This window comes from Somniosus microcephalus, chromosome 16 (assembly GCF_052327205.1).
Source record: "Somniosus microcephalus isolate GS21.2 chromosome 16, FLI_Smic_1.0, whole genome shotgun sequence".
Taxonomy (NCBI): Eukaryota; Metazoa; Chordata; class Chondrichthyes; order Squaliformes; family Somniosidae; genus Somniosus; species Somniosus microcephalus.
In genome coordinates, this window is record NC_141002.1 from 47064441 (window position 1) to 47086029 (window position 21589).

At 44.6% G+C, this 21589-nt stretch overlaps 1 protein-coding gene across 1 annotated transcript in view; it reads left to right on the top strand.

Moving 5' to 3' along the window:
- Window positions 1–21589, top strand: part of LOC147106123 (voltage-dependent L-type calcium channel subunit alpha-1C-like) — a 531473-nt gene that overhangs the window by 358194 nt on the left and 151690 nt on the right. Inside the window, exons 23-25 of the mRNA XM_086008919.1 lie at window positions 1908–2054; window positions 5783–5984; window positions 20370–20528. Of these exons, the coding sequence (XP_085865045.1) occupies window positions 1908–2054; window positions 5783–5984; window positions 20370–20528 (508 nt within the window). The remainder of the gene's footprint in view (window positions 1–1907; window positions 2055–5782; window positions 5985–20369; window positions 20529–21589) is intronic.

Below are 21589 nucleotides of genomic sequence, written 5' to 3' on the forward strand. Positions count from 1 at the left end.
AAGTATCTGAAAATAGAACAATTTAATGTCGCCTGTCAGTGGATTACATCACTGTCCATTACTCAGCTATAAACCTTACCCTAAAATCACACATCTTAAGTGAACTAAACCAGATTGTTGCTGTTTACTGGCATTTAAATAGTGCTGATTCACCAAGTTGAAAATGCATTCAACTTAAAAGTAAAGAAATGAGAAAGATTGGGCAGGTCAGAACACACACTTATACACAGCAAATAAAATTGCTTGTTGAGAGGAAAGTTTTGAAAAAGCCCCACATGTATGTTTGCCAGTGATGAGTACGAGGGTTAATTCTGACTAGAACATGCCGCTATGTAAAGATGAGTTTCTTGTGTTTTCAGATGAGATGCTAGAATGGGCCAGAACATGAAACAGAGGTATTTCATCTTTGAGAATGGGGAAACAATGAACATTATCAGTCAAGTCCCATTTTCAATGTACCTCACCACTGGCTGAAAATGGAGCAGCATTGACAGTACTGTTGTAGTGTTTTTGAAGCATTCCATCCACTGGCCAGATCGTAATTCCTGGCTAACTGACTCTTTAACCATCCTTTCCAGGAGAGAGCTCTGTGCACATTTGAATATTGAACTCTCTCCCAGCAGGTAGAAATGTTAATGTTTAGAAGTGATAGGGGAAGATTCCCTCCTCTCTAAACATTTAAATTAAGACCAGGTAGATTTACAAAATGCTTGGGGGTCAAAAAGACCCCAGGAGCACTTGGTGAACCAGATGTGACACCACACTGAATTTACACTCCATGTGGTGTCAAACCCAAGTGATGTGAGACTCCCTTCTCCAGGGAATCTCCCTTTTGTTTTGCTCCAGAGTGAGGGTTGACCGTGACTCCATATTCAGTGATTTTAGGTGTTGCTTCAAATTAAAAATCACATCGCATTGATGTTACATTTGCAGTATAAATGTGCCCTGCGTTGCTTAAACTATTAGACCTTGCTGTTGAAAGCAGAAATGTGATGTAGAAGTGTTGCTGTATGTGCCACTAATTTAGTTATCATTAGACCTAAGGAAACCTAGGAATTTCCGTTAATCTTCACAAATAACATGCTTTTCCCCTTCCCCCAATTTTGGGCCATGAATTTTAGGAAAATCCTTAGTAATTTTGATAAATTTTGTTGTCCATATATAATCTGCACCACCAATTTTGGATTTTCTTTTAAAGTGGAAATGTGTATTTTTTAAATAATACACTTTAAAATTTACAGTAGTTTTATTTTTTGACTGAAGTTAGTTGTACCAAAAATAAAGTGGGTGCTGAGTAGCTGATACAGCATATCCTGAAAATGAAAGAATCAACCTGGAGGTATATAGTTGAATTTACAGTGGAGTGTGACATCCCTGGTCTCAGTGGGAAGGTTATTATGAAATTCTCAGTGATATTGGGAAGGTTACACAGGTTATGTGTTCTCTGACCCTGGAGTTGAATTATTTTCCCATATTCTTTTTCCCTCATTGAATATTCTACGAGTACCACTTTTCAATTATGCATTGCTTTAAAAAAAATGTTTTAAAAAACAAGTTTATTTTATTCCCTTCCTGTATTTCTATACAGGCCATTTTCCCTGCAAAAGATTGGAATACCTGTCAATACCTTGATCTTAGTTGTGCTGTTCAGGGAAGAAGCAACAACTGGAGACAAAGTTGCTTCTCCACAAATAGAGAAAAGAAATTAATAAAGCGAGTTACCTAAGGGTGCTCTTGTGTACCTCCAAGTAGCTGGGCTCAGAACCGATTACTTTGTGCATGATGCAGGAAGAGTGTGGATAAAATAAATTTTTAAATGTTGAGGAGGAATGAAAACTATTAATGTATCTGGGGAGGTCAGATATAAGTTTTGGAAATTTATAACCATATTTGTTTTCTATTAACAGAGGTCAATATATTTTGTACAAAGATGGGAATGTAAATCAGCCTATGATAAGTAACCGAGAATGGGAGAATAGTGAATTCAACTTTGACGATGTCCCCTCTGCTATGATGGCTCTTTTCACTGTCTCAACCTTTGAAGGATGGCCACAGTAAGTACAATAGTGTCAGCATGCATTGTGAAACTCCAAATCTAGCAACTGTTTACCCCAAATAGTTTTTATTTAATCTTTATAATATCTGATAAAGAAATGGAGTTTATCATGAAGCATAAATGGCAAAAATAAACCATGCCCAGCACACTGATGAGCATGATACACATTCAACAACAACAACTTGCATTTACATAGAGCCTTTAATGTGTAAAACGTTCCAAGGTGCTTGACAGAAGCGTAATCAGAGAAAAATCTGTCTATGTAATACAGTTGGAGTAAAATCTACACATTTTGAGACTAAGGAGTTAATTTTAACCTAACCTGGATGGGGGAAAACTGACTAGATCAGATTAGGGGCCCGTTTTACATTCTCCCAATTTTACTTTCCATTGACGGATGCGAGGAATCTGCCTGAAAGAAACTCAAAGTGATCCCATCAGCCCACTTGTAACCCATTTTAAGTTTTACACAGAAACATAGAAGGTAGGAGCAGGAATAGGCCATTCGGCCCTTCAAGCCTGCTCCGCCATTCAATGAGATCATGGCTGATCATCCAAATTCAGTACCCTGTCCCTGCCTTCTCCCCATATCCCTTGATCCCTTTAGCCTTAAGAAATATATCCAACTCCTTCTTGAATATAATTAATGACCTGGCCTCCACCGCCCTCTGTGGCAGAGAATTCCACAGGTTCACCACTCTCTGGGTGAAGAAATTCCTCCTCATTTCAGTCCTAAATGGCCTACCCCTTATCCTTAGACTATGACCCCTGGTTCTGGACGCCCCGGCCATCAGAAACATCCTTCCTGCATCTAGTCTGTCCAGGCCTGACAGAATTTTATAGGTTTCGATGAGATCCCCTCTCAATCTTCTAAACTCCAGTGAGTATAAGCCCAATCGACACAATCTCTCCTCATACGTCATTCCTGCCATCCCAGGTATCAGCCTGGTGAATCTTCGCTGCACTCCTTCCATGGCAAGAACATCCTTCCTCAGATAAGGCAACCAAAACTGCACACAATACTCAAGGTGCGGTCTCACCAAGGCCCTGTACAACTGTAGCAAGACATCCTTGTTCCTGTACTTGAACCCTCTTGCTACGAAGGCCAACATACCATTTGCCTTCTTAACCGCCTGCTGCACCTGTATGCTTACCTTCAGCGACTGGCGCACAAGAACACCCAGGTCTCTTTGCACTTCCCCTTCTCCCAATCTATTGCCATTTAAATAATAATCTGCCTTCCTGTTTTTGACACCAAAGTGGATAACTTCACATTTATCCACATTATAGTGCATTTGCCATGTTTCTGCCCAATCACCTAGCCTGTCCAAATCGTACTGGAGTTTCATGACATCCTCCTCACAGCATACCCTCCCACCCAGCTTTGTGTCGTCTGCAAATTTGGCGATATTACATCCAATTCCCTCATCCAGATCGTTAATATATATTGTGAACAGCTGGGGTCCGAGGACCGATCCTTGCGGTACCCCACTAGTCACTGCTTGCCACTTGGAAAACGACCCGTTTATTCCAACTCTTTGCTTTCTGTCCGCCAACCAGTTCTCTATCCAAGTCAATATCTTGCCCCCAATCCCATGTGCCTTAATTTTGCACGGTAATCTCTTATGCGGGTCCTTATCGAAAGCCTTCTGAAAGTCCAAATACACCACATCCACTGGTTCTCCCTTATCTATTTTACCAGTTACATCCTCAAAAAATTCCAGTAGATTAGTCAAGCATGATTTACCTTTTGTAAATCCATGTTGACTTTGTCCGATCCTGTCACTGCTTTCCAAGTGCTCTGCTATTACATCTTTTATAATGGACTCTAGCATTTTCCCCACTACCGATGTCAGGCTTACCGGTCTATAATTCCCCACTTTTTCTCTACCACCTTTTTTGAATAGTGGGGTAACATTAGCTACCCTCCAATCCATGGGTACTGTTCCAGAGTCTATCGAGTTCTGGAAGATGACAAGCAATGCATCTACTATTTCTAGGGCCACTTCCTTAAGTACCCTGGGATGTAGATTATCAGGCCCTGGGGATTTATCGGCCTTCAGTCCCATAAATTTTCCTAACACCATTTCCCTACAAATACTGATTTCTTTCAGTTCCACCCTTTCATCAGACCCTATGTTCCCCGGCATCTCTGGAAGGTTATTTGTGTCCTCCTTTATGAAGACAGAACCAAAATATGTATTTAGTTGGTCTGCCATTTCTTTGTTCCCCATTATAAATTCCCCTGATTCTGACTGCAAGGGACCTACGCTTGACTTCACCAATCATTTTCTCTTCACATATCTATAAAAGCTTTTACAGTCAGTTTTTATGTTCCCTGAAAGCTTACTCTCATATTCTATTTTCCCTTTCTTAATTAATCCCTTTGTCCTCCTTTGTTGAATCCTAAACTGCTCCCAATCCTCAGGATTGTTGCTTTTTCTGGCCAATTTATTTGTCCTCTCCTTGGATCTTATGCTATCCTTAATTTCCCTTGTTAGCCACGGTTGAGTCACTTTTTTTGTTTTATTTTTATGCCAATTTTATGCCAATTTTTATTCTTTTTCTTTGGGGTTCCTGCTGAACCAACCCCCAATGATCTACTTGGCTACTAAGAGGCCAAGGATATCAGAAATCCCATCTTTTTCCATCCCTTTTGGGGTCAACAGAGGCGCCACCCCTTAGAAGGCCTCATAGAATGACCAACATAAGACCTGGACCCGGTGTATCCAAATTCTGTGCTAAGTTGCCCTTTTGGTGCACTGTTGCTGCAGTTATGATAGGACTGTGCCAGATGGACTGTGGATTTTGTGCCCCAGCATTACTCTCTAGTCCAGTAAAGGGTGTTATTGTTCAAAAATTTAAAAAATCATCAGTCAGTATAAAATTTGAATTCTATTGATTTTTTTTTTAACTTGCAAAACACAGTAGATAACCAGCACCAAACGAGCATTTGGAATACTATAGTTTCTTAAGCTAGACAGGGAAGAATTAACAGAATGTGAATCTAGGTAATTTTGTCAATATTTATATGATTATATCAAATACAATGGTTTTCTATTAAATTATTTATTTTATGCCCTACTCAGGCTGAGAGGTACGCTGTTCTGGGGCTTTTATCACTGCCTCTCTTTAACGGGCTACTATGTAATGGCTCACCACCTGATTTTCTTTCTTCCCTCCATGTGGGGAAGTGTTTGGCTTCTCCCTATTGAGGTCAAGAACTTGTCTCGAACGTGTGCAGTGCAACTCCATGGTACAATGCACAGATTATATATTTTCCTTCTTCCACATTTCATGCCATTCATCTATGTAGAAAACCCTGTTCTGAAAATCCTGAGGAAACTCAGGATTTTACATTTATAACTGTTGCCCATTCAATAGAATAGACCCAGTGCCAGCTTAGAATTGTGAATGGCGGAACACTCATCTTTCAATTACAGAACAATATCCATCAGTCTGATCATTCTAAATCTCTCAGTAAGTTCTGGCTTCAAGTTTCTGATGGAGTGCCAAGATGAAGGTAGGAAAAGTTTAAAGCCCTTGTGACGATATCTACATTCTACAATTTCTGTCCTCTCGGTCAAAACAAGCTGTCAGATGCTATTATTATTATTAGGAGTCTGAGAAAGTCAGAAGAAATATGATGAATATAAAACAATAAAATAAAAGTTACATTGTTGCAGGTTAAATCATGTATGCATTTCTCCTGTCTTATGCTTGCAGGTTGCTTTATCGAGCCATTGATTCTCATACCGAGGATACTGGCCCAATTTACAACTACAGAGTGGAGATATCCATATTCTTCATCATCTATATCATCGTTATTGCCTTCTTCATGATGAACATTTTCGTAGGTTTCGTCATTGTCACATTTCAGGAACAAGGAGAACAAGAATACAAAAACTGTGAGCTGGACAAAAATCAGGTAAATAAGAAGTTTAATGGATACAATAGGAGCTGGTATCATTTATACCTTCTGAACTGAACAGTGTGAGTGATTACACTTCAGAAGATATATTAATAAGAAGGTACTTTGTCAGTTGCTGATGCGTGGCAAAAACTGACAAATAATATTTCATTACTACTGTTTAATTATTTCAGGTAAATGTGTTTTTCAAGGAAATGGGCATCAGTGATAGGTAATGGTTTCTGCAATATTGAGCACTCCTAGATTAGCAGAAACACAGGTTGGAGGCAATTCAAGTATCTGATCTGGATGATGAATAGTGATGATCCTCTGCCCCCAAAACATAAAAGTGAGATTACTACTGAGTGACCAACAGTAAATTGTCCACAAACTAAACCCACTCCCCCCATTAAATTGGGTTTGCCATTAACTGACCTACTGTACTGGTGGGGGGAGGACAGGCAGTGGGATTACTTGCGAACTGTTCTAGCAAACATCAGCACAGACAAATTGGGTGTGTAAATGGCAAATTAATTTCAGTGTAGATAAGTGTGAGATCCGACAGTTTGGTAGGAGGAATAAGGAGGCCACTTACTCCTTGGAAAATAAGAATCTGAATGGGGTTGAAAAGCAAATGGATCTAGGAGTATACATTCACAAATCATTAAAAGTAGCAATGCAAGTTAACAAGACCATAAAAAATGCAAACAAATCACTGGGTTCATTTTTAGAGGAATAGAATTGTAAAGCAGAGAAGTTGGGGTAGAAATTAGTCTTGGACAGTGATGTAAAAATACTACTGAGTGCTTGGTTTGAGTATAAAACAAGGCTTTAATCAACTGTTTCAAAACCATGAGATTTCTAGTTACATCACTAGTTCCTGCTTACAGAAACATCCTGAGCAAGCTGGGCCCACGCCCAAGTATTTATACTCCTTGGACGGCACCACCAGCTGGCCGCCCAGTGTTACTTAATGAGTCATGATAAGATTCATGACATCCTTCCCGCCTGAAAGTTTTGGAAGTCCGACGACTTCCTTCTAGTGGATTAGGCGGACCACGAATAGGCGCAGTCTTTTAGATCTTCGCTTGTGGCTGGAAGGCACATCTCCTCGGACCGTGTTTTGGTCCCTGGGTCACTTGGTCCATACTGGTAGATCGACGGGGCCCGTGTCGCCTTGATCGACCTGCGGAAGACTGGGGAGATCGTGACTCCGGGTGCGGGTCCCCACAGGCGCAGAGCTGGCGACCTCTTGGTTGGTAGCCGGGGATTGACCGGCAGCCGGGGATTGACCGGCTTCCTGGCTTCGGGTGGCCATCCCATGGGAAGTGCTCGGCTCCCCGAGTTGATCTGGTGGAGTAGCCGGCAGATCCCTTGATGTCCCAGGTAGGGCATCATCCTCAAAGGAGCGCAGAGCGTCTGCATCATTACCATAGGTTCCTCTACCAGTTGGGTCCATGGGACTGGTTGGACAGGGAGCCGGAGTGAAACGATGGACTCCCGGCCATCAGGGTACCACACGTGTGTGTAAGTGGGATTAATGTCAGTTAGTTCCTCCTCGTCGATGTGGGGATCATTTTTGGAAGATCGGATGAATCTTCGGAGCAGCACAGGGCCGGGAGCTGCCAACCATGATGGTAGGGACGTCCCATGAGTGGAGCGACGCTGGAACCTGAAGAATTGCTCGTGAGGAGTGACATTGGTGGACGTAGAAAGCAGAGACCTGATGGAATGTAATGCGTCAGGGAGCATAGTTTCCCACTGCTGGTCTGGTAGGTTGCGTGACCTCAGTACAAGACGAACAGCGTTCCAAATGATAGCGTTGTATCTCTCAACCTGTCCGTTACCGATGGGATGATACGGTGTCGTTTTACTTGTGGCGATTCCCCGTTGGGAAAGATAACTTTTGAGTTCGCTTGACATGAAGGAGGGACCCCGATCAGAGTAGATAAAATTGGCCGTGTTGCTCAGATTTCGTTAGATGTTCGAAAGATCGAACAAATAGGTTCGCAATTTTCCTTTTTAGGTTTCAAATATAAGTTTTGGTCTGAACAAACACACAGGCAACAGATTTCGTGTACAAAGATTTATCTTTAATAAATGCTTAATATTAAATCCGTGTGTTAATGGAGACACGGAATGCAGGAGTTGATTTAACAAGTCTTTACTGAATGGAGACAATCTGGAAACTGAAACTACAGAAGCCTGCCAGGGCCTTTTATACAGGGATGGTCACTGCCGGTACTGCAGTCTGAGACCAGTTATTCCCTTAAAGGGACATACACAACAATTCCTCCCCTTTTAGATAAACAGTACATAACATTCATTTAACAACTAAATAATAACTAATTACAATTACGGTTGCTAGATACATTAGTTGAAGTTAAGCAATTATAAGTTCAGTCTTTGAGGAGGCTTCCTGATTCTGTCTGGATAACGCCTCTTTGGGATATCAGGTTCTTCTGGCAAGGTTGAGTCGGGATCAATGTCGTTGTTTGGTTCGTCTGCTTCCAATATCACCGATTCTGCGGTAGATGCAATTGGTACTTCGGTTTCATCGCCGGGTGTATCAGATCGTAGTGTGGAGTTGAGGTTTTCCAGTGACTCTAGAATCTGGTCAGCATGGCGTCTTACAATGCTTTCTCCAACGTCCACGGTATACATTAGAGGTCCTTGCCGTGTACAGATCGTTCCTGGCTTCCATTTCTCTGTGCGGTAGTCCCGGGCCAAAACTGGTTGACCTATCTTAAAACTCCTGGTCGGCCTTTCATTCATATTCTGAAACTGCCTGTTCTCCACATCTCTTCTGACGTTTGGTTTAACCAAATCCAAGCGGCATCGTAGTCTTCGATTGAAGAACATCATGGCTGGAGTTTGGTTGGTAACCGCATGTGTCGCATTCCGGTAGGCAAACAAGAAGTTATCCGCCTTGTGTTGTAGGGGTATATCTTCATTACACATTGTCTTGATAGCCTTCTTGAATGTTTGAACAAACCTCTCGGCCAATCCATCAGTGGCTGGATGATATGGGGCAGATGTGTAATGCTTAACACCATTGTTCTTTAAGAACCTCCGGAACTCTTCACACACAAACTGTGGTCCATTGTCAGGGCAAATCTGTTCAGGCAGCCCATTCCTGGCGAATATGGTTCGTAAGACTGTGATAGTTTTTTCTGTGGTGGTTGAGGACATTTTTATTACCTCTGGCCACTTTGAATGTGCATCCACCGCAATTAAAAACATCGAGTCCATAAAGGGACCAGCAAAATCAATGTGCACCCTTTTGCCATGGAGATGAGGGCCACTCCCATGGATGTAGAGGGGCTTGTGGTGGGGCGTTTTGGACCTTCTGGCATCCTGTACAGCTCTTGGTCATCTCTTCGATTTCTCTATCGATTCCTGGCCACCACACAAACGCTCTGGCTAAGTTCTTCATTTTTACCCCTCCCAGATGACCCTCATGAAGCTCATTGAGCACTCTATCCTTCAATTTGGGTGGAATTACTACTCTGGATCCACACATCAAGGTTCCTCTGCACACTGACAGCTGTTCTCTTCTCTGCGAGAATGCTGGCAGCAGTGGTTCGCCATGTGCTGGCCATCCCTTCACCGTTAAATCATAGACCCAGGAGAGTGTCGGGTCATTTCGTGTTTCCTTTTCTATGTTTGCGTTCGTCACAGGGAGACATTCAACAATAGTCGAGTGGAATAACTCCACTGGATCCACTGCCAGTTCTTCTTCCACCGTCGGCAACAGTAGGCGCGACAATCCATCAGCATTCCCATGCTGTTTAGTTCCTTTGTACTCGATGTCATATTGGTGTGCCCCTAGGAAAAGGGACCACCTCTGTAGCCGTTGTGCCGTCATTATCGGTACGCCCTTCTGAGGGTTGAAAATGGAGACGAGAGGTTGATGATCAGTTAGTAGAGTAAATTTCTGACCGTGCAGGTAGTGATTGAACTTCTTCACCCCCCACACCAGGCTGAGGGCCTCTCTGTCAATCTGGGCGTAGTTACGCTCAGCTGAAGTTAACGAGCATGACGCAAAAGCTATCGGCCTCTCAGAACCATCAAGGAATTTATGTGACGGTACCGCCCCAATGCCGTAGGGAGACGCTTCACACGCCAGTCTTATCGGTAGTGATGGGTTGTAGTGAGCCAATACTTCTCTTGAAGTGATTAGGTCCTTACTCTTCTGAAAGGCCCGCTTACATTCATTGCTCCATTTCCATGCTGCTCCCGTTCGTAGTAGGGCGTTCAGTGGATGCAGAATTGTGGACAAATTCGGCAAAAACTTATGGTAGTAATTCACCAATCCGAGGAATGACCTCAGTTGTGACACAATTTCAGGCGCTGGAGCCTTAACTACCGCTTCAATTTTGTCAGGGGACTTATGCAACCCCTCTTCATCAATCACGTGGCCACAATACGATATCTGTTTCTTAAAAAACTCGCACTTGGGGCAATTGGCTCGTAGCCCATGTTCACGTAGTCTAGTGAGCACCTGCTCTAGGTTGGCAAGGTGTTCACTGTCATCTTCACCTGTCACTAGGATGTCGTCCAAGTAACACTGAGTCCCCGGAATCCCTTGCAGGACTTGTTCCATCGCTCTTTGCCATATCGTCGGAGCTGATGCTACTCCGAATACCAGTCGATTATACTGGTAAAGACCTTTGTGAGTGTTTATCGTGAGATACTTCCTGGAGGATTCTTCAACCTCCATCTGCAAATATGCTTGCGCTAGGTCAATTTTTGTAAAACGCTTCCCTCCGGATAGTGAGGCGAAGATATCTTCTATCCTCGGAAGAGGATATTGTACTGTGTGAAGGACTGGGTTCACTGTCACCTTGAAGTCCCCACAGATGCGAACCTTCCTTGGCTCCTCAGACTTATTGTTTAACGTTTTCTTCATGACAGGAATGATGGGTGTCGCCCACTCGCTCCAGTCTACCTTAGATAACATGCCTGCATTCTCCAGATTCTCCAGCTCTGCCTCGACGGCTGGGCGAATTGCATATGGTACCGGTCTTGCTTTGAAAAACTTGGGAATTGCATTCTCCTCTATTTTTATCGAGGCGGTTACGCCTTTAAGAGTGCCCAGTTCTTGTTGAAATACCTCTTTGGCGTCAGCTAAGATTGTTGACAATCGTCCAGGAGTGACGTCATCATCCTTTTTACCAGCCACCATCAGTGCCTGAATGGAGTGCCAGTTTAAACTTATCTTTCTGATCCATTCACGTCCCAATAACGGTGGTCCACCATCTTGCAGAATGTAGAGATACAATTTCCGTATTTTCTTGCCGTTGTATTCGACAGGCACCCTTATTTTTCCTCTGGGGTATACTTTATGCCCCGTATACGTCCTCAAGACAATGGATGTCTCTCAAGGGTATGTGTGAGAATAGCCGCTCGTAGTCTCGTCGATTCATGACGGTTAGAGCTGATCCTGTATCCAATTCCATTTTGACTTGAGACCCTGCTATCGTGAGGGTGACCCAAATGGTTCGGTGATCCTCTTTTGCGATTACGTTGTGAAGTTTGAGACAGCTTAGTCTCTTGTTCCCGGATTCACTATCGCTCATCTGGTCTTCGGAACTACTGTCCGTCATCTTTTGTACTTTCCTGTACGGTTCCTTAGTAGCCTTTTTATTGTCGTTGGTCTTCTTCTCAGACCTGCAAACTCGTGCAATGTGTCCCATCTTTCCGCATTGCCTGCATATTTTGTCCTTGGACCAGCAGTCCTTCTGGTCATGGTTTGTTCTGCCGCAGTGATAACATTTTGCAAATCCCCGTGTCATTTTGTGGGTGCCGTATTCCTGTGGCTTTTGTTGTATTTCTGCAGCTCCCCTTGCTGCTGCTTCGTACGATACTGCCACGCTGAAAGCCTTATCTAGCGTCAGCTCTTTCTCTGAGAGTAACCTCTTCTGGGTTCCTTCACTCAGGAGTCCACAGACAAATTTGTCCTGTAAGGTATCTGCCAGTCCTGCCCTGAACTGGCAGTGCTTTGATAGCTTGCGTAGTTCCGTAAGGTACTCAGCATTGCTCTCATCTTTATGCTGAGTTCTCCTGTGGAATTTAAATCTTTCTGCTATCAGCAGCGGTGTAGGATTTAGGTGTTCCTGTAGGATAGCAACAATTTCGTTAAAACTCTTCGCCTTCGGTTTGGCTGGAGTAATCGGGTCCCGCAATAGGCCGTACGTTCTTGTACCCATTAAATTTAGCAATACCGATGCCTTTTTCCCCTCGGCTATTTCGTTTGCCTCGCAATATACCTCGACTCTTTCCACATACATGGTCCAGTCTTCTATTGCATTATCGAAGGCAGTGATATCGCCAGTCTTTGGCATCTTGAAAATCTAAGATGGCGTCTCCCGCGCTTTTCCTTCGTCCCCGATGGATCAAAATGGCGCCTCCCGCGCTTTTCCTTCTTCCCTGCCGAGTTAAGATGGCGCCTCCCGCGCTTTCCCGCCGCTGCCGCTGCTGTCAACGCCGCTCTCCGCGGTATTTTTATTTTTAACCATTCCCGTCGTGGAGCGGACCCTCTGGGACACTTCCCTCCCTCTTCTTAGGTCCGAACGCTGCCCGGCTGCGAAGCACCAACCGCGCCCTGTGTGCTCCACCCTCTCTCTCTCTCTCTTTGCTTCCTGACTCGCTGCCCGGCCCCGTTGCAGAGCCACCCGATCGAGCTCTAGCCCGCCGCAGCCCAGGAAGGATCAGTGCACTACCTGCCACCAGCCCAATTAGCTGGGAAACCACAGACTGGGGAACCAAGCCTGGCTCTTGACAGTCTCCCCTGCAAGTTTTCAATCCGATGATTTGGAGGGTGGTTGCCCACGGTCGACGCAAGTTTCTCGAGTTTCTTTGGATTATTTTTTTTTTCTTTTCTGGCTTCGACCTTCAGTAACGTCGTCTGAGGTGCTGCCGAGTTGCAGGTAAGTTCGTTTCTTACTCGTCGCCAGTATTAAATCCGTGTGTTAATGGAGACACGGAATGCAGGAGTTGGTTTAACAAGTCTTTACTGAATGGAGACAATCTAGAAACTGAAACTACAGAAGCCTGCCAGGGCCTTTTATACAGGGATGGTCACTGCCGGTACTGCAGTCTGAGACCAGTTATTCCCTTAAAGGGACATACACAACACTTAACAAACACCGTTCATTATTTAAAGTACAATTCCAAAATATAAGACTCACAACTTATATTGATATTACCCTGATTTGGTCCAAGGTGATCAATCTCTGTCCAAACCTCTACGTAGAGTTTCTGTACCCAGGTCCCTGCTGTTGTGTTGCTCCTAGGTCCTCGCTTCCTATCTGGGGTTTTTCCTCCCGGCTTATACTATCCTATAATCTGTCCCGTCTCTTTGGTCACACATTTGTTACTGTTCCTGCATCCTGATGATTAGTTTACCTTATTCCACATCCTGTCTCATCTCCTTGATTAGTTTACGTCTTACTTCATTTAACTGGCGTATGTAGTGACCTCACTCATGTCTGACGAGGTTACCTATGAGTCCTCCGTTTAGAACATTTCTGACCTCTGCATTATTTATCCATTATCTCTTACACATGGTGATTCCTTCACTTTATTTCAGTTTTCTTGCATAGCTTCCTTTTCCACAGCCGTACCGCAAAGGGAAAAGACTTGATCGAGGCATTTGATCACTGTGGAAGTAAGCGTATTGGGACAGGGGAAAGCAAAGTAAAAGCGTGAATATTCGTCCACCATAGTAAGCAAGTAGGTGTTTCGCGTTGAGGAAGGCAGTGGCCCTTTAAAGTCAATGCTGAGTCGCTGCATAGCGTGTATGAGCGAGCCATCCGACGGACGGAAGAATTGCGGTTTTAATTCCGCACAAATTCTACAGGTGGAGCATGTTCTTTTCACATCTTCCGTAGAAAATGGGAGATTTTTAGATCGCTCAAAGTGCAACATACGGGTAACGCCAGGATGGCATAAATCAGTATGAAGATCCGCAAGAGTCGAAGTTGACATAGAAGAGCAGAATGCACACGTGAGGTTATCTGGGACCACATTCTCTTTGCCGGGTCGATCATGAATGGTGTAGCCAAAGGCGGCCAATTCCATCCTCCCGAGCTGTATTTTGTTATTCTTGATCTTGGTGCGTTTCCGGTTATCCAGCATAAAGGCCATGGAGCGCTGATCGGTTATAAGCGTGAAATGGCGATGAGCGAGAAAATGACTCCATTTACGTACTGCTTCGATGATAGCCGTAGCCTCCTTCTCGACAGGAGGATAATGGCGCTCGCTACCCTGCAAAGTTCTGGACAGAAATGCCACAGGTCGACCACCTTGATTCAAGGTAGCAGAGATCGCCACCTCCGATGCATTGCACTCGACCACGAAAGGAAGATTTTCATCGATGGAACGAAGCGTGGCTTTTTCCAGTTGTCGCTTGAGGAGGTTGAAAGCTGAAATAGCCGTTGCCTCCAACGGAAATGACTTTGTGTGAAGCAGGGGCTGGATCTTGTCAGAGAAGTGGGGTATCCACTTCGCATAATAGGTGAACATGCCGAGTGCCCGACGAAGAGAGCCGAGATTTGTAGAGGGAGGAAGCTCCTGAAGCGGACGAAGCCGCTCCGGACCTGGTTTGATGACACCGTTGCCCACCCAATAGCCAAGGATGTTGACTGATGGTACTGATTTCACAGATTTGGACTCATTTAAGGTTAAGTTGCGACGACGGAGAACGTCAAAACATTTCTGGAGGTTGGCATCATGCTCCTTCTGGTCATGACCAGCAATGGTGATATTATCCAGATATGAAAAAGTATCTGTTAAGTTCTCCTGTTTGACTAGGCTATCCATTGCCCGTTGAAAGATGGCCACCCCATTGGTGACCCCAAATGGAAGGTGACAAAACTGATAAAGCCGACCATTGGCCTCAAAGGCCGTATACTTTTTGTCAGAGTTCTTTAACGGTACTTGATGGTATGCGCTCTTTAAATCAAAAGTTGAGAATACCTTGTAGTTGGCAAGGTTATTGACCATGTCATTGATGCGTGGTAGTGGGTAGGCATCTAGGTCGGTATACTGGTTAATATTTTGCGAGTAATCGATGCAAAGACGTTTTTTGTGTTGCTTCAGAGGATTTTTAACAACGACGACTTGAGCCCGCCAGGAAGATGAACATGGCTCAATGATACCGTCAGCTAGAAGGCGAGAGATTTCTGCCTCGATAAAGGATCGATCATCTTGGCTGAAACGTCGTGATTTAGTGACTATGGGCTTACGTCGGGGGGAAAGATTGGAAAACAAGGAGCCTCGTCAAGCGAAGCCGCCAAAAGCGCACAAAACGGTACTTTGGAAATAGTAAGCTCCGGCTTTGACCCTCCAAACTCGGAAGTGAGTCTTTTGTGTTGTTTCTGGAAATCCTGTCCCAGGAGCACATCACTGCATAGGTTTTTGAGCACCCCGAGCCAGGTGGAGAAATAAGTGCGGCCATTGAGAATAAGGTCGACAAGACAAAAGCCGGAAGAGTTGCTGGTCAGTGTCGTCGGAGCCATTGCAATTTCCCTGTCCGAGGGGTAAATACACAGTTTTAACTTACTGACAGCCCACTCACTAATGAAGCTGTCAGAGCTGCATGAGTTGATTAGTGCACTCAAAATGTGTCCATTTACCGAAACCTTCATGGCTGCATGGGACAGACTTTGGGGGAAAAACAGCTGTGATGGGAGGAGGGGAAGTTTTACCCTTGACAGCTGTAACCTTAGTAGTGGTTCTTGGGGGAGGAGCAGTTTTATAGATTGCAGCTGTAACCTTAGTAGTGGCTCTTGGGGGAGGAGCAGTTTTATAGATAGTAGCTGCAAAACTAACGGGCTTTCGACCAGTATATCCTAGAAAAGTGGCCTTTCTTACTGCAATGATTGCAGACTGCATTACGAGCAGGACAAAATTTCCTATAGTGGAATGCACCTCCACAGAAGAAACACTTCCTTCCAGATTGCCAAGATGCTGCTAGGGCAGGGTCGTCATCAGTGAAGGCTTCGAGGGCAGGGTTGTCATCAGTGAAGGCTTCTAGGGCAGGGTTGTCATCAGCCAGGTGGGAGTCATCATCAGTGAGGGCTTCCGCCCGAGGCCTGTCGAAGGAGTCACTAAAAGTGATAGCAGCAGCCCGTGCACGTGGTGAAAGATAGGTATCTGCATTCCTCTTTGCTAAGTCCAGACAGCATGCCTGGTCATAGGCAGCCTGTAACTTGAGGGTTTTATTCTCCAACAGACGCTGACGTATGAAGGGAGATGCAATCCCATTAATAAAGGAATCACAAATTAACTCCTCCTGGTACTGCTCAGCTGTGACAGCTTTAAGATTACAATCCTTGCTGAGCCTGTGAAGTTTCTGAAGGAATTCGTCAAATGATTCCCCGGGTTGTTGTCGAGTTGTGGCCAGTAGATGCCGAGCAAAAATTTAGTTTGGGGACTTAACATATAGTTGCTGTAGTATTTGGATAGCGGCGTCATAGTCTACACAATCTTCGATATAGTCAAACACATGAGGGGATACATAGTTGGCAAGCATTCGTAACTTATTAGGAACATTTCTCACCAAGTTGCTAAAGGTATGATACCAGTGTTTCCATACTTTAGCAGCTGTAAGTGAATTCAGGTCCAGGTTGAGACGGGCGGGACTGAGTAGTTTCTCCATGATGGATCGATTACTTCGTCTGAGTTCCCTTCTACGGTTTGAGTCGTAGCCGTCTGTTCCCAAGACCACTCAGAGCGTGGAGCAGGTTCAGTTGATTAAATTGATGTAAAAAGACTACTGAGCACTTGGTTTGAGTATAAAACAAGGCTTTAATCAACTGTTTCAAAACCATGAGATTTCTAGTTACATCACTAGTTCCTGGTTACAGAAACATCCTGAGCAAGCTGGGCCCACGCCCGAGTATTTATACTACTTGGACGGCGCCACCAGCTGGCCGCCCAGTGTTACTTCATGAGTCATGATAAGATTCATGACCGACAGCAATGCAAAACGGACGGTATCGCATTTGCCGCCTGTTATACGCCCCGCCCTATATTTAGCTCCATTAATGTCAATTAAAGTGAACATCAGCAGGTGCATAACAGGCGGCCCATGCGATATGGACCACTTGTGCTACCGCCCAAGAAGAATTTCTGCCCCACGTTAAAATTGTATTGAACCTTGATTAGACCACACTGAGAGTACGGTGTACAGTTCTGGTCTCCATATTATAAAATGCTATAGAGGCACTGGAGAATGTGCAAAAAAGATACCAGAACAGAGAGGTTCTCACTATCAGGAAGACTGAACAAGCTGGGGCTCTTTTCTTTAGAAAAGAGAAGGCTGAGGAGTGACCTAATAGAGGTCTTTAAAATTATGAAGAGGTTTGATAGGGTAGACATAGTGAAGATGTTTCCACTAGTATGGGAGTCCAAAACTAGGTGCCATAAATATAAGATAATCACTAATAAATCCAATAATGAAGCGGTGAGGCGAATAGCATAGATGCTTTTAAGGGGAAGCTAGATAAGTACATGAGGGAGAAAGGAATAGAAGGTTATGCCGATACGGTTAGATGAAGTAGGGTGGGAGGAGACTTGTGTGGAGCATAAACACCAGCACAGACCAGTTGGGCCAAATGTCCTGTTTCTATGCAGTAAATTCTCTGTAATTCTGTGTCTGAATGTCCTCCATATGTGCTGTAAACCTCTTTGGTTCTATGATCCTGAAGTAATTTTTTTTTAAAGACAGTAATAACTTGAAAAGGTGGAGGCTGGGACCTGGGTTTCAAGGCAGTACCATATTTGGGGTTTAGTTGAAGTTGAAGCTTGAGGCCTAGAAATTCAAGTAGGTCAGAAACCTGCCGGTAACAGCGCCTGCCAAGGCTAACGGCCACCTGCAGAGAGAGTGCAAGCAGCACCGGTATTTTAGTGTTGCCTGCTAATTAACATCAGCAGTGCAGAGAATTTGTGGTGTAACGCGTTCTTTCCGGCGCTGAGCTCAGCAGGAGGCTGAAGATCGCATCTGTATCCCGCTTGCATTTAAGGAGAACGAGGAAGAAATGAGTGAACCTGTATGTACGGAACAGTTGCCATAATTGTTACAACAATTTACCTGCCACCCGCTCACCAATCAATGCATTCAGCTTTTGTGGAGAAAGCTCCCTCTTGTTTAAAGCACATCAAAGTGACACATGCAAAGCGCCAGAACCTATCTATAGAAGTCATTTTTTAATCAGCTCAAGCAAAATTTCTACAGATGGGAAAAGGGTTCAGCGACTTGTTTATGCATTTGTGGGGAGTCTGTCAATTGCACCGGGGAAGTCTGTGCTTTGATCGTACTTCAGGTTTTATGGGATCAGAGGAGAAGGAGGGAGAGCGTGGGTGTACAACAGGGCAAATTAATTATCGTAAGTCTGTACCTCTCATTTTGCTGAAGAAGGCATGCAGCATTCAGTGTTGTTGAAAGGGAATACAGTTCATTTTTTTTTTACATTGAGCCAAGATGGCCCGTTTAATGCTTTCAAGGACTCTCCCCTATCACTTTACCCACACATCTCATTCTAAAGGAATAGAGACTAAGCCAAGCTCTTTATTTTAAATGCTTGTTTAAATTTTCATGAAGTAGTAAGATAAAGATATAGGACAGGAATGACAAAATCCAGCACTTTGTAGTTTTTTAAACCATTATACAGTAGTCATAATTTTGATTGATATGCTGAGGTCACTTTAGTCACTGGCTTAGGAGGGTCTGACAAAAGGGCTTTTTACTATTCCATGGTGAGGAGAGAGTACTCATATCTGATAACTTAAAGAATTTGAATTCACACTTCAGATTTCAGAGATCGAAACACTGCACATCCATAGGTGATTCCTAATTCAAACCTCAAGCTTACCCTTCTGGTCACTCAGAAGTAATCACTTGCAATATTCTGCATCGTCCCATTTGGTACACATTCAGTATTACAATCTCAGGCAGGACAGTTTCAAATAAGTAAACCATCGGGGGGAAAAAAATTAACTTTACCTACAAATCTCAAATGTTAGCTATCAAGACCTAGGCTTGTGATTAATATAAACACTGCTACGTGGAGATAATAATCCTGGCTGCCTTACATTTGTGACTTGAAGCGTCCTCATGGCTTGCGCTGCTGAAGTGCTTTTAGCGGCTGCACGCATGGGCGAGCTTTGGAGAGGGTGGCAAGAGGAGTGGCGATATCCAAAATGGATGAGCGGATGTCAACTCACTGTTGCACGCCGCTGACGTCACGCTCCAACTAATTACAATACTTTCAGTGAGCGCAGGCAACGGCAGATTTGCCGACCTGCCGAAAATGGCCGCCACCACAGGACCTGTCGGCAGCATGCGGAAGTGAGGAGGCCGCCATTTTTTTCCCCAAAATAGGCCTTAATGGCCACCGCAAACACTTCGAATTTCTATGCCTGGTCCTCCTAGTTTGATGTCATCTGAACTCGTATATTGGGTTGATAGGGGCACAAAATACAATATTTAAAAATAAAGGCCTGGAAATTCACTTTGGGGCGGCCAGCTTGCTCGCGCCCAAAAGTTAGCGCTGGGCGGGGAGCCATTAGCGATCGTCAGATATTCAGTGTTAGCGCCCCAAATCGGAACCGGGCACTATACCAGGGTGTGCCCGCCTCCGCTTGGGGCGCTGACACTGAATTTCAGCGCTCTTGGCGCCGCTGCGCCAGCCGCTGCGGTACTGCAGGCCTCCTCCTTCTCTTAAGGGGGAGCTGCCTGCAACGGGGAGATCGCCGCTGGAGAGTGCCGGCAAATGAGCCCGGCACCACGGAGAAGTGCTGGGTTCGCGGAAAGCAGCCGGCAATGCCGCGGGGGTGGGGGGGGGAGGAGGCCGGGGAAGGAGGTGCGGGCAGGCGGCCGCCGAAAAAGCGGCCGGCCGCACCTTCACCTTTAAAGCGCCCCACTAAGGCTTCAGCACGGCCCCGTTTTTGGTCGCTGTTTGCGGCCGCTTCGGAGGAGGCGGCCGCTACTAAATATGGGGATCAGGCCGGTTTCGGGGCGGAGCCGGGGCGCTGCGCACACCGATGACGTCATCGGTGCCGGCGCAGCGCTAACGGCTACCGCCGCCAATACCGCTGCGCTGAATATCAGCGCAAACTCATTTTTGGCGCAGAAGCCCTCTTTAGGCGGTAACTGGCCGCAAAGCTGGCAGCGCCTTAATGAATTTCTAGGCCACAGACTGGTGCTGCCTTATGTATTTTTCACCTGTTGTCGTCACAAAATATTATTAGTGTTTTGCAAACTGTACTAAAATATTTGTCAAAACATGAACCAAGGCTGATTTTTATGCAGTATTGATAGATACCATATTCACTTTTTTTATAGAATATGATATTTATTGTAAAATAAAATAATTTCTTTTCTGCCATTTACAGCGCCAGTGTGTGGAGTATGCCCTAAAGGCTCGGCCTCTACGGCGGTATATCCCAAAGAATACTTATCAGTACAAAGTGTGGTTTGTGGTAAATTCTACCTACTTCGAGTACCTGATGTTTGTTCTGATCCTGCTGAACACAATCTGCTTGGCTATGCAGGTAGGACAAAGAGAATTATGGGAATTTGTTTGCCTTTGTGTAAACAGGGTTCCTGCTGCACTTCCGGTGAAGTAACACCAGCGGAGTGGGAGCAGCTCCCAGGAATTTCCCGGCCACTGTATTTGGAAAAGCAATAATGTTCATTTGGTACTTTTTTTGCTAATGGAATAAAGATGTTCTTCATGCAGGATTATCCGAGATACATATGCCATAACTGCAACTTTCTTAAATGCATTCTAATTAAATTATTTTGTACAACTATACAATCCTGACCTGTTCCTCAACCTGCTGTTTACTCATGAGCCATTAGGGTAGATTTTCGTCTTCAGCGCCTGGGTGTAAAGCATCTCCTGCATACAACACAAAGAGGAAAATTGGGCAAGGAAAATCACACACCAGTAAAGGAGCCTGACTGATTTTCTTTCCGTGAACTTAATGGGAGGGAAAATCAAGCGTGCTCTGTTATGGACATGCAATCCTGTCCAACTGATTTTTCACTCTGTGCTGTGCCCAGGCAATGCTTTACATCCAGGTGCTGAAGATTAAAATCTACCTTATTAGGTGATGAAATCACCGTTTCCACATTCTATAAGGGTTTTATTGTTTTAGCAGTGAAATTGGTACTTTCCTACCCTTTTTGTGGCGGGGGGCGGTGCGGGCGGGTAGGGTGTTTTCAAAATTATATAACCTCCAATGAAGTGCATGCACTCCAATCATCTCTTTTTCGTATTTCTGGTCCCACTTCTCTACCACCATTGTCCAAACGATGGACAGTGTTTTCTCTGGCAGCCTGCTATGTAGGGGAGGGTTGAGGAAAGGTGTGTGAAAGCAACATAATGAAGTCACCCCCAAAGGAACACAGGAATTGCTAGACGAAAAAAGACCAAGATCCATCTAGTTCTCCTTCTATCACTCTGGTATTCAAATGATTTAATTAAATGTAATTGAAGTGGAGTTGTTGACTAATCATAGCAATCAATCTCTATCAGTAGTCTACAACAGACATGATGATCGGAGAGCTTTGAAAACCATAGGTCCAAAGTCACCTGTTCCTCCCAAGC